Source organism: Onychomys torridus, chromosome 9 (assembly GCF_903995425.1).
Source record: "Onychomys torridus chromosome 9, mOncTor1.1, whole genome shotgun sequence".
NCBI lineage: Eukaryota > Metazoa > Chordata > Mammalia > Rodentia > Cricetidae > Onychomys > Onychomys torridus.
The window spans coordinates 57,791,053-57,803,896 of NC_050451.1; the positions used below are offsets into that span (position 1 = coordinate 57,791,053).

Genomic DNA, 12,844 nt, shown 5'->3' on the forward strand with positions numbered 1-12,844 from the left:
CAGAGGTCCCACCAGTCTGTCTGTCTTTAAATGAAGCATTCCCATCTGCTACAGGCTGTGAAGACTAAGGGGGGAAAAAAGGTTGGAAAAATTGATGAGAGTCTTCCCAACAGGGACTTAAATAACCTCAGGCTAGCTATTGCTGTTGATTATGGACCATCAAGTGCTATGATGCTCATCCTTGGTTTGGAAATGGAGTTTGCTAGGTAGCTCAGGCTAGTCTTGAACTCACTATGAATTCAGGCCGACCTCAAATTCTCCATCTTCCCGTCTCGGCTCCCAGGTGCTAGGCTTCAATGCATGCACTATCTGGCCTGGCCAGAAGTGCTTTTTCCACTGTCTCTAGGGAACGTGACCCAAACAGAACTTCCACAGGGTTTCTTCCTACCAAAGCCATACCTGCTTATATGCCATGCTGTCACCAATCTGTCTTTCAAATGTCCAGCTGACTAGCGGATCAAAAACCCCACAGTTTGAAGAACACTGGACATTAAAGTGGCGGTGGAACAGAATCTCACGAAAAGGCAACTTCAGGATTAGAACAGTAAACATCCACAAGTCCTCTTACTGTACTTAAGACCACAAAACCAAGGAGCTCAGCAGGCTTAGGGCTGCAGAGGACCTGCCCTGGGTACCACAGCTCACACATCCTAAGATAGCAAGTCTGAAAAAAGCAGGCTCAACACTCACACTTAACAATGTTCAAAGCAGGAAAAAAAAAAAGGAATGCCTTTTCAAAAATCAAACTTTATTTTCTTTCCAAGATATGATTTACATGCATTTGGTTTCAGTGGTGATAATTAACGTGAAAGGACAGCAGGTATGCCATGGATGGGGGACAGGTTAAAGATGGAGGAAGTCCCCACCACAAAAAAAGAAGGCACACATCAGTGCTTGGGCAGAGGGCAAGTGAGCTGAAGAGCTGCCAGCCCAACCCAGGTCTCCTGACTCCATTACTCAGTCTTCATCATCCAAAATATTGAAGAGGAATGCAGCTGTGGTCTTCTCCACACGACACATTTCCATGACTGGGGCCTAGTTACGTCCCTGTCACCTCGGGCTAGCCACAGACAACTGTGATGATCTGGACAGACACTGGCTCACCTGCTGCCTGCTTGGAGTCACACAGCTTGTGCTACATAACCTTCTCTGTGATTTTTTTTTCCTTTGCTGAAAACTAGAAAGAAAGAAAAAAAAAATCCTTGCTACCCCAAGAAAGCTGCAGGAGAACACAAAAGGAGCTTCACACCCAAGCCTGTGAGACTGAGACCTGCAGAGCCCCAGGGTCACTACCCACAGCCAGGATCAGAATCTGAGACCTAGAAGAACTTGATGACTGGTAATGAAAACCTTCATTTTGTAAGTACGTGCATAAGGTGCAAACTTAACTTTTGCTAGACAAGGTAGCTACACACACACACACACACACACACACACACACACACACAGTCACACACTCACAAACATGCTCACACCTCACACTCACAAATACACATGCTCTCTCTCACACACAGATCACACACACAATTCACATAAGTTCTCTTTCTCTTAAACACATTCACACTCACACATGTTCACTCACACAAGCACACACATGTTCACAGTTCACACAGAACACATGCTTTCTCTCACACTCACATACTCACACACACCCTATGTTTACACCCTATGTTTGTACACACACACACACACACCCTATGTTTATACCCTATGTTTGTACACACACACACACACACACACACACACACACTATGTTTATACCCTATGTTTGTATATACACACACACACACACACACACCCTATGTTTATACCCTATGTTTGTCCATCCACACATGGGAACTTTCTGGGAGACTCAAGCACACAGGTGAAGTCTGAATCCAGACAGGCAGGGCAAAGTGTGGGAGAACTAAACACACAGCACATTACTTACACAGAGGAGACAAAGCCTTGACTGTCAAACAAACCAAAAGGCATCAATAATTGCTTCTAACCTCCAAAGGAAGCTAAAGTGATCCTTGAGCCAGGATTCAGGGCAAAGAGGCACCAGGCCTCCCAGGTGTAAGGGCTCCTTTGATGGAATGTCATCTCCAAGTCAATTAATTAATAGCTCCTAACTTTCCCCTGACTCTAACCAAGACACACTAGACTGCAGAACATGTCATCACATTTGATCTGTTCTTTCCCATACTAATGCTATCTAGTATGTGTCCCAGGTCTCTCTGAGGTGACCTGAAAAATCTAAGACGTCTCCCATGATTCCCCACTAGGACAGTGGAGGGACAGAACTGATGACTAGGTCTGGCAGAGAGCTAGCTGGAAGACAGGCCTTTCCTTTTAGGCCCAGTGTCTGTTCTTACTGGACTTCGCCTATGCAGCCACTGACTGCCAGCTCTGAGAAAACCCAAATATTCACACCTGCTCAGGTGGGGCCCGCAGCAGCATTAGGGGACTGTTTTGTGTGTAGAGACATGGCCCCTTGCCTTACAAAATAACTGTCACTTAGGGAGGCCAAGTTCCCCCAAAGCATACTGGAGGGACAGCCCAGAATTCAAGCATCTTAAGACTCGAGGAGCAAGCTCCTCTGCTCCCATCCCTCGTGCCTCGGGTTCATTCATAGGTTAACTCTCAGAGATGTCCCCTGTGTATTAGATGAGTTCCACCCCTAAAAGTCAGTAAAGTATTACTTCCTGCATCTCTCGCGCGGCCTCTCCAGGTCCAGCACAGGCAGCTCTCACAAGACTCTCACCTGTTTAAGCCGCCTCTTGACAGAAGCGCCTGCGAAACTACCTTGAGAAGTGACCAGGTCAAACTGGTCTGTTACACAACCCATAGCCTTACACTACGAAAGTTTGCCAGTCCACCTCGCAGCAAATGACCCTGTAGGTCCCACTGACTCCCAGTAGAATTAGGTGGGAAGGAAGGCGTCACACCACATTGTCACCGATCCCATATCCCTAAAGAGCTGCCCTGAGCCTGGGGACACGGCGTTGAAGGCTCATCCCCAGCCCCTAAACCACCCCAGAGTAGCAGGCACGCGCCGGGGCCAGAGGGCGCGCTGCAGGGGTGGGGAGGGAGGGGGGTACGATTCACCCAGAAGCGCTGCGGTCGCTTCCCGGCCGCCAGCTCCCTAGGAAGCCTCGCACGTGCAGTGCCCGCCCGGTAAGACGGCGCAAAGCCACAGCCACCTTCGAGCACAGAGTGCTCACCACTTTGTGTCCATCTCCTCCCCTCTTCCCCCACCCCGGCCCCCCATGATCAGGGAGAGGACCCAAGTGCGGGGCTCCAAGGCAGGATCTGGGAATACTCCCCCAGGGCATCGCGGAAGGAGCAACGCAGCACGCTCCTCTGAGCCAGGGCTGCACGCGCCCAGTCCGGGAGAGACCCCCTGGCCTGTCTCTGCACCCGGAGGGACCGGCAGCGTGGCTTCGCGGTTGCTGCGCGGGATGCAAACATGCGCGCTGCTACAGCTGCTCTCCCAGCTCCTTTCCCCACAGACCACCGCACGCCTCACCTTCACGGAGTCCAACGGGTACATGATGGAGTGCTCCAGAATCCCGGCCATCGCTCCCGCTGTCATGTGGGTGGACACCGAGGCGCTGGTCGGTAGGTTCTCGTAGTCCTCCGACCCGGCGTCCTTGCTGCCGCAGCCGCCATCGCGGCAGTCCCCATCCATCCTCCGGCCCGCAGCCTGGCTCCCTACGCCGCCTCGCTGGAGCTCCATCCGCAGCCCCGCGGGGCGCGGGAGGCGGCAGGAGGTGGGCAGGAGGGGAGGGGGAGGAAAACTTCACTTCTTAAAGTGGGAACCTCCTCCCCCGGGTTGCGGCGGCTGACGCCATGGCGGGCTGGGGTGGAGCCGAGCGGCCCGAAGCACCAATAGCTGGAGAAGAAGAGGCCGGCTGCGGCCGCGCTATTGGTGCTCCCGGCAGCGGGCACCCGCCTCCCTGTGTGACGTCGCAGCTCCCTGCACATTTCCAAGCAACCGGATGGGGGCGAGAGCCGACGTTGGGGTGTCCCGGGAAGTTGTGCTACCTAAGGAGTGGTGACCATCTGCAAGGAACAGCCCGGTCCCTGGGGAGAGTCAGCAGAAGGGATAAACCCAGAACTGCAAGATAAGGAGCAGGGGCTGTCCCCAGAACCCGTGGTTTTGCGGACACTGGTCACCCAGCTTCAGCATTCCTTAGGCTAGGAGGGGAGGAAGGTTACTGGGAATGTGAATTATGAAGCATGATGGGTGGACGTTGGAGTAGAGAGAAAGATGTATCCTAGAATCAAGAGCACACCTGGATATCAATGGGACCTTTTGTGCTCCACTAGGGCACATTCCAGGGAGTGAACAGTTACCGCTCAAGGTTCCCCCCTTCTAGCTTGCTTGGAGAGAACTTCATTGATTGGGAAATGTGTTTCTCTTCTGAAAACAACGAAGGGCCAAGTGTGTTCCTCTTGTTCTCTTGAAGATCCAAGTCCACCCTGTCCTGGATTAACCAAGACAATAAATAGCAGCAGGAACAGAGAACCCTTCTAAGCAGCTCCCTGGGTCATTTTCTTTGGGTTTGTAAGGTCCTTAGCTGATGTTACAGAGAGAGCGCCCAAATGACTGAATAAAGCTTTGCAACAAAGTCTGCCTGTCCTTTAAGACTGTTCTTTTAAAGCCATCCCTGCTGGCTCCTTCAATGAATTGGAGCCCAGGTTGCTGTGTTTTAATTTAATATTGCCTTGCTCTGTCTGAGGTTAAGTGTAGAAATCAAAAAGCAGAGGTCTGTCTGCTTACAGAAGGTTCCATTCTTACATGCATTAGGACCTATGCCAGGGCTGAGGGCTGATCTCCAGACCCTGGGCCTCCCTCACTTATCTAGAGAAAACTTCTGAGCAGCAAGACTGGGCAATGAGATATGCAAGGGTGGAGGAGACCCTGTGGATACTGTGCCTGCCAAGCTACATACAAGTCAGCACATCTCAGGCAGCTCTCAAGGATCTGAGATTCAGTGGTGGCCACATCAAAAGAGGACAGTGAAGTGTCAAGGCCACAGACCATTTGCTAGTCTTGAGTAGATGTCCTAGTAGCTTTCAGGTAAGTTCTAAGACTGTGAAAGTAGATACCTGTTTAACAAAGGTGACAGAAAAGTGCCTCAACTTTTGACAACGGTCCTGTTTCAGAACTGTTGATCAGAAGTTGTTGACCCTCACAGGATGTACCCAGCAATCAGGAGTGTGAGGCAAGGGGATAGCCACCAGTGTGAGGGCAGTTTGTGCTATGTGGTGAGTTCCAGAGCAGCCTGAGTTCAGTGGGAGACCCTGTGACATTCAAACAAACAAACAAACAAAAAATGGATTTCTTCAGCCAATACATATGAATGCCCTATGCCACTTCTGGATTCGAGACATGAAGGCCTGAGACATACAAAGCTTTGGAAAGCATTATTTGTAGAAACTATCTAAATATTCAGTAAGAGGGGAAATGAAGAAATGATGATGTGTATTAGTGAAATATTACACAGCCCCTAAAAAAACGTGGCTCTGTTAGGCAATCACAAAGGAAATGATTCATACACTGTTGGGTTTAAAAAAAAAAAAAAAAAAAAAAGCACAACTCTGTGGCCATCATACTCTCAAAATGTCTGTGCAGAGAAATAAAAGTGAAATGACCTGAGTGTCTTGTTTTTCAGATTTCAGTATGTTATTTCTGTGATTTTAAAAATGTCACCTCCTAATGATAGGAAATGGGAAACTGTTTGAAATTTGCAGCAGCAGCTCTGGTGGAAGAAATTCAACTTATCAGTGACTAAGACTATCCTTGGGTTGTTTTTTTTTTTTTTTTAATTGAAAGAAATTCTTGCAAATGTGAATATGACTATAATCTTCAAAATCAGAAGATTTTTAAATTTTTCTTTAAAAATTCACCACTGCGAAGCTCTGGCCTCTTGCTGAAGAAACTTCTCTTTGCAGCAGATGGAGACCATTACAGAAAGCCATAGCTTGTCAAATCACAAAGGACAAGCAACCATGAGGTACCCAACCCCCACTGTAACATCTACAACACAACCCCTGTACCTGAGGCTCACAGAACATGGATGTGGAAGGGACAGGAAGGTTATAAGGACCAGAGGACCAGGACATCTGCTGGGGAAGAGTGGTTGGGGGGTTTTTCTATTTTTTGTTGTTGTTGCTTTATTTTGTTTTGTTTGGTTGGTTGGTTTTAGTTTTTCAAGACAAGGTTTCTCTGTGTAGCCCCGGCTGTCCTGGAACTCGATCTGTAGACCAGGCCGGCCTTGAATTCAGAGATCCCCCTGCCTCTGCCTCCCAAGTTCTGGGATTTAAAGGTGTTCCACCACCACCTCCCAGCAACAGTGTTTTCTAGAAGACAGGGAAGTGCCACCCAGGAAACTACAACAGTACAGTTGCCTAAACAAGACCTGAAAAATGATACCACCTATTGACATGACAACATGGATGGGGAATTCTCACAAGGCTCCACCCCTAGATGAAGAACTACAAGCAATTAATGGTTGCTAAGAGAGGGAGAAGCAGTCTTCTCCAGGAATGAGGCCCCGAGAGGCTATCCAGTCCCAAAGAGGTTAGCCCTAAACACATATGAGCAATACTAAATGAACTCAGCAGGTTGTATTTATAAATGTACATGTATATGTGTAACAATAATAAAGAATAAGAATCTGGGGCTGGAGAGATGGGTCAGTGGTTAGGGGCACTGGCTGCACTTCCAGAGATCCTGAATTCAATTCCCAGCATTCAAATGGTCACTCACAACTGCCTATAATGGGATCTGATGTCCTCTTCTGGTGTGCAGATGCACATGCAAAGCGCCCGTATACATAAAACACAAATCTTTTCTTTAAAAACAAAGGCCATTGAGAAGGAGTGTGAGAGCTCAAGAGGAGTTGGAGGAGGAGTTAGGGAAATTGTGTAACTATAGTATTTATATATGATTTATATATGATTTATATTAAAAATCTATGAAAAGAACTCAAGTCAGGCCCAACTGCAAATCTGTGAGCACTTGCTGTAAGTGCTCAGTGTTTTGGTTTTTTTTCTACCTCTCTATATGAAGGCCTGTGAACCCATATGTATTTTATACTCTCTGAATTGCAGTGGCCACAGTTTTAAGATGCCCTTGCAGCCAGCGGTCCAGATGTGCTGGTCTACCAGTAGATGAACTGGAGAGACCTGGACGGCAGAAGTGCAACCAGAGCCATCTGCTGCTGCTTGCTGTTTTCTGTAGTGTCTGGCCACCAGAGAGGTGACTATTGAGAGGCTTTGATGGCAGGAATGATGGCAGCCTCCCAAGCTCTTCCTGAGAGCTTCATATGTGACCTCCTGATCCCCCACCTTCAATGATGTGAGAGATAGCTGTTCCCTCGAGAAACCATCTTGGCTGTGTGCATCTGGGAGTTATCCTCAGAGACCTAGCCTGGAGTCTGCTATCCACACCTCCAACAATACCACGCATAGCAGTCGAAGGGCCCGTGGTGGTGGAGGACTCACAGCTGGACATGGGAATCCAGCAGCCAGCCTGGAGGAAGGCCTGTTGGGACAAGATCCACATTCCAGCCCTAGAACCCTGTGTTTTGGACACACCCTGCGCTGACAAAGCTGCTCTTTGAAAGGCAGGAGCCCAGGAACCCAGAATCAGAAGATTGGCTGCGGAGTAGATATTCTCTCCAGGGTCAGGTCAGGAGATGCAGAGTAATGATTCCGCTGGAGTCTTGCATAAAGTTCCTGACCGTTGAAGGCCTGAAGATGTCAGCATGCCATCTGCCCCAGGCCAACTGGAAGCCAAGCTTAGTTTAGAAAGAGGAAGTTGCTGAGCATGCAGGGTGCACAGCCTCTAACTTTGGCTCACAGACCTGTGCCAGCTCTGGTTCCACCATTTACTGACAATGAGGTTCTGGCCTCTAGATTGGCCCGCTTCCTCTATAGGCTACAGCCACGGACACTTAACCACACACAGAGTGAAATACTTCGGAAGGTTGAAAATGAAAGCATCTGCATGACTAATTTTAACTCAAGTGTATACATTCAAAAGCCCACAAACTCCCTCACAACTGCGCATGTGTCCCTGTAATCCCAGAATCCCTTGCTTTTCCAAGGACAGTACTATTTATAGACTCTTGACCTATGACTCATCCTCAGGAGTAAGTTTCCCCCAAGACACAGAAGAAGAAACAGAGGAAAAAATGAAGAGGTGGGACAGAACTGCCTCAGTTTACCAGGCTTCCTTTGATCACAGGTGGTGACAGGTAGGTACAGTTGAGGATCCCATCAGCAGGTAGAGAGGACCTGTTAACCTACTCCCCCTCTTAAGAGTCTGCCCCCTCCTCCTGCCTCGGCCACTCCAGTCCACAAGTCACCGTGACAACGTGACAGCAGCAAAGCCCAAGTGCTAAGAGGTGGTCCGGTTCTGCTCCTGGGGAGTGCCTGCCCCATGCTGCATGACCTGAAGACACCATCTTGGACCAATATTTCTGCACTGCTGTGGGCCTTGCTCTCACTCCATAGCCAAGCTCAGAGTGGCCAAAGGGGATGTCAACGGGCATGGGAGGCAAAGTGGTGAGCGCACTATGGCTGAAACAGGTCCTATCTGTGCCTCTGTAGGGTGGACCATAGGCCATCCACCAGCTGCCCACCGTGTTGGCTGGCCCATAAGATTACCCCCTCCCAGCCCATTTTCACAAACATACCAGTGCCTCCTGTACCTAGGAAAACCTCTCTTTCCAGCCTCACGCTTTAAACTGCTGCCAGCCTCCCTCCCCCATCCCAAAGTCCTTGAAAGCCTTACCTCCTTTCCTCACTCCTTTATGGCACACTTTTCAAAACCCTGTGTGGTAATTTTTAATCCCTGCCGTTTTCTGTGGGTTCTCAGTCTTAGAAGGTTCACTGATGACTTCAATGCCAAGTCAGCCCCTGGCCCCCCAGCTGTCTCCATTCCTGTCACTGCCCTGCCAGGAATGAAGGTGTTCTAAAGGGGCACTTATACTGTCAGGCTATTGAAAGGATTCCTAAGAAGTTGGGATCTCCCTAGGAGTCTCACACCAGATGAAGGAAAGGCTGAGGCGCTGCCAGTTAGGAGGAGCTTGCCTCTTCAGAAGAGACACCACACAGCTAGGATGACGTGTCCGACCACCTTGCAGAAGAGACCTAACTGGGACAATGCTGACAGGAGGGACTGCACCTTGAACAGGACTTCTTAGTTATACACACCTCCTGCTTTCTACTTAAACCTAAAGCTCATGTCAGAACTTGAGGAGGGAGGGGACTCCATGGGCTTCTTGGTTCCTCTTCCCGGTGTGGCCACATTGAATACGTCTTTTTCTGCTTCTTACTATTAATTGTGACGATAATTGGTCTATTGAGGACAGGTGGCCAAGCCTAGTTTGTTAGGGCTGCCAGGGCCCCAGCTCGGCCCCTGACAACTCTGGTAACATCCCCAGCACGAACTTCTAGATCCCACCCCTCTCCCCCGAATCCTCCCTCACTCCCCACTCTTTCCTCCCACCCACTCGACCTCTCGTTCCTCTCTGGGTTCTGTTCTCCTTTCTCTCCTCCCTTCCCTGGGGTCCTCTTGCCCACCCCAGTTACCAAGGGCAGCTCAGTGGTGCATCCTACCCCAACCTCTGCTCTCCATGCCTGCTTCATGTGCTCCCTGATGGCTCCGCCTGAACGTCCTACCACACCTACAGTTCAGAGTTGATCCGTGTCTTGGGCCTGCTGTACCAATATGCTCCTATTGGGGGATAGCTTGAAACGACAGAAGTTTATTATCTTTTGAAGGGTCAAGTTCAAGGTTGAAGGGACAACAGTGTCTTACTCTCTCTCTGAAAGCTGTCATAGAGGACCTTGCGGCCCCTTCCAGCTTCTAGAAACTCCCTGCCACCTCAATGCTCTTTGTGTGAGGTCAGAAAGCAAAAAAAAGATAAGGAAACAAGCCACTCCATGACAGCACAGACCTGGGGAACAAAGATCTCTGGTATAAGACACTAGAGAGCCCACTCTGCACTTGCAGACTGGGGCACTGAAAATGTTCCTTCTGTGGCCTCAACTTTGTCATTGCTAGGAGTAGCTTAGGAGCTCAGTTGAGTGGCAGAATAATGGAGAATAAAGAATGTCAGGTAATGGAGAAATATCTCTCATGACCACACCTCAGGGATGGAGTAGTGACAAGGGAGGAAGGTCTTGAATCTGGAAAAAGAATAATGTTAGCTCCTGAGGCCAAATTGCTTTAGTTTCTGGACTTGTCACTGATACGAAACACTGTGGCCACGACTAACACTCCTGACTTTGTTCCCATTAACTGGGTAGAAAGGAGGGCACAGTTGGTGCTCTCACAACTGCTTCCTGTTACGCAGGAGTGGGATCTTCATCTGGGGAGTCCTGAGGCAGTCTTTTATATTGGAAATTTCGGAGGATGCTGTCCACATGCCTTTGGGTGGTGTCCTGGACAAAGGAGCCAAGTCTCTGGGACACACAGCGGGTCAGGCAGTTAAGAAGACAAGACCCAAACGTCAGTAGGAAGAAAATGAAGAGAAGAGGTCCCAGGAAGGGAGCCAGCCATGGTAGCCAGTGTCCCGGGTCAGGCCACTGTCCCCAAGAGTCAGAATGTTCGCCAAGTTTCGATGCTCGTTCTCGGAGTTTCCTTGCGGCATCCCGGACTACTCCAGACTGGTTTACATAGAAGCAGCACTCTTCCTGGAGGAAGAGACAGGTGCCCCCTTTCTCAGCAGTGATGAGGTCCAGAGCTCTGCGGTTCTGAAGAACGACGCCGGCGAGCGAGTCTATTTGGTTCTGGAGAGTAGTGATAGAGGCAGCTATTTCATCCAGGGTATCTGAAAGAACCTTAGAAAGCCGTTGGAAATAAAAAGTTGAGGAGGCCAAGCCAGCTATACCAGTACCAAGGGCAGCAGAGATGCCCAGGCCTGCAAGGAAGGGGAAGAGGTGAGGAGACCTTTTGGGGCGAGAAGCTGAGGCTGAGGATAGAACCGAAGCAAAGAGAGGGACAGACACCGTTTGGTTATCGGGGAGGAGTTCAATATCCGGGTACTGGAAGACAAGGGTACAGACCCCAGACCAATTGGCCGGGAGACAGACATACGTTGATGTTCCACAGAGGAAGAAAACTCCTGAAGAGTTGAGACAGAAAGAGTATGAGAAGGTCAGGAGTTGTGAGAATATGTTTGAGGTGACATCCCAGTTTTCTTGAACAGTGACCTCATTTTCCCAGACAGAATATTGTCCAGACAGGGCAGCTCCTGTGAGGGGCTGGTAGTGGAAGAGTGGATAGGGGTCTCTGTGACCCTGGAGTTTGATCTTGAAGTTGGTAGGGTCCACTGACATAGTAATGGGGTGGGTTAAGTTGTCTGATTCAAATAGCGTAAGACTATAGCAAGCGCCAAAGGGAACGAGAGGACAGCGCATCCAGGGAGTGGCTGGGGAGGTATGGCAGTGTTTGATGTCTGTTGGACAGGGAGAATAAGAGGCTTCCGAGGAGACGAGGGAGGGGGGTCCGGAAAAGCGGAGCGGATTCTTCCATTTGGCATCTGGTCTTTTCATTGCCTGTTTGAAAGGATGGGTGGTGGACAGATCTAGGTTTTCATGACTAGTAGAAGGTGCTAGGTGAAGGGTGTAGTTGCAGAGAGAGGCAGAGAGGGTGCCTACGAACGTGGCGTAAGCTGAGACCTTGAAGAAGCGTGATATGCAGAGAGGAGCCTGTGACATGAGGAGGGTCTCTGTAAAGAGCGGTCCCCATAAAGGGCGTTGGGCAGATTCGAAGAAGCGCTCCTTGCCGGGATATATCACAGAGGTGAGTCGGGTGATGATTGGAAATATGCCTGTTGAGCTGACGAGCTGGAGGAAAGCAATGGCCCGTCGGTCAGGATTGTGGAAGGAATAGGAGGCCCTCAAGGGATGAAAGAGCTGGAGGCGCCTCTCGATGTCAGTGATTGGATAGGAAGCAGGAAAGGGCTTGGCTGAGTAGGTAAGGTGAAGCTTCATGGGTGAGTCTGCCCAAGTGGACAGAGGAGCTGGCACCGCTAGAGACCGTTGGGTTTGGGTGGACAAGCAGACCCAGCAGTTGGAAAAAAAGGAAGAGTTGGTATCACGTAGGATGCGGTGGGTCAGGTTTACAAAGGGCATCCAGCTTTCGGGATAGGACAAGGAGCAGGGGAGAAGGATCACACTGAGGACCCAAAGGCATGTCATGGTGCTTTACGAATGGCCAGCAGGAGTGCGGGGCGCAGAGAGGTTGGTCCTGTGGATTCTCCAGTCCTGAAACTCGTTCTGTCAGGGTGTTCAAAGGTGGCTGGTAAGTCTGGGTGGCTCCAGGCCATGCAGGTGATGTGTTGAAAGGTCAGACCTGTGAGAGAAGAGGTGGGGGAGGGTCACCAGAAGGATTAAGAGTTCTAAAGTTAGGATCTGGAGCCCTTTTGAGCTCAGAGTGGTGTAGCCAGTAAGAGATGGCCCCTACCTTTGCTTCTGTTTCGGTAGTTACAATTACCTGGTGAGGTCCCTGCTAGAACACTCAGGATGGGCATGAGTTTAGGAAGGTATTTGTGAGCCAAATGCCTGCAGAATGTGAGTGGTTATATCTAAAGCAGTTCATACATCCAGAAATGTGCTCGGAGAGAAGGTGGCAGCAGACCAGTGGTACTTGAATTCTAAGGGGCTGGGGCTAAGGGGCTTTTCTGAGAGGAAGTTGAAAATGAAGGAGAGTAAGAGGTAGATAAGCTAGCTGGGACAGATTGATTACAAGCATAAGCTGTGTTGTTTGAGATGAACATTGGCATGGTTCACATTTCCTGGGGACTGAGGTCTAGAGAGAGTGTGAAAAGAGTATTTG

General features: G+C 49.7%; 2 protein-coding genes across 2 annotated transcripts in view; both read right to left on the reverse strand.

The window, feature by feature from the left end:
- The window catches only part of Slc25a37 (solute carrier family 25 member 37), a 42,787-nt gene extending 38,946 nt beyond the window's left edge, over nt 1-3,841 (reverse strand). Inside the window, exon 1 of the mRNA XM_036199354.1 lies at nt 3,512-3,841. Coding sequence (XP_036055247.1) covers nt 3,512-3,721 — 210 coding nt within the window. The 5' untranslated portion in view covers nt 3,722-3,841. The remainder of the gene's footprint in view (nt 1-3,511) is intronic.
- A 6,509-nt stretch (nt 3,842-10,350) lies between these two features.
- Nucleotides 10,351-12,207, reverse strand: LOC118591083 (syncytin-B). Its single transcript, XM_036199154.1, has one exon. It carries the CDS (start codon nt 12,205-12,207, stop codon nt 10,351-10,353), a length of 1,857 nt encoding a protein of 618 aa, XP_036055047.1.
- Nucleotides 12,208-12,844: the final 637 nt, after the last annotated feature.

What these genes read in the sequence shown, in the direction of transcription:
- LOC118591083 (XM_036199154.1), bottom strand. Translation starts at nt 12,207, where the DNA reads ATGACATGCCTTTGGGTCCTCAGTGTGATCCTTCTCCCCTGCTCCTTG.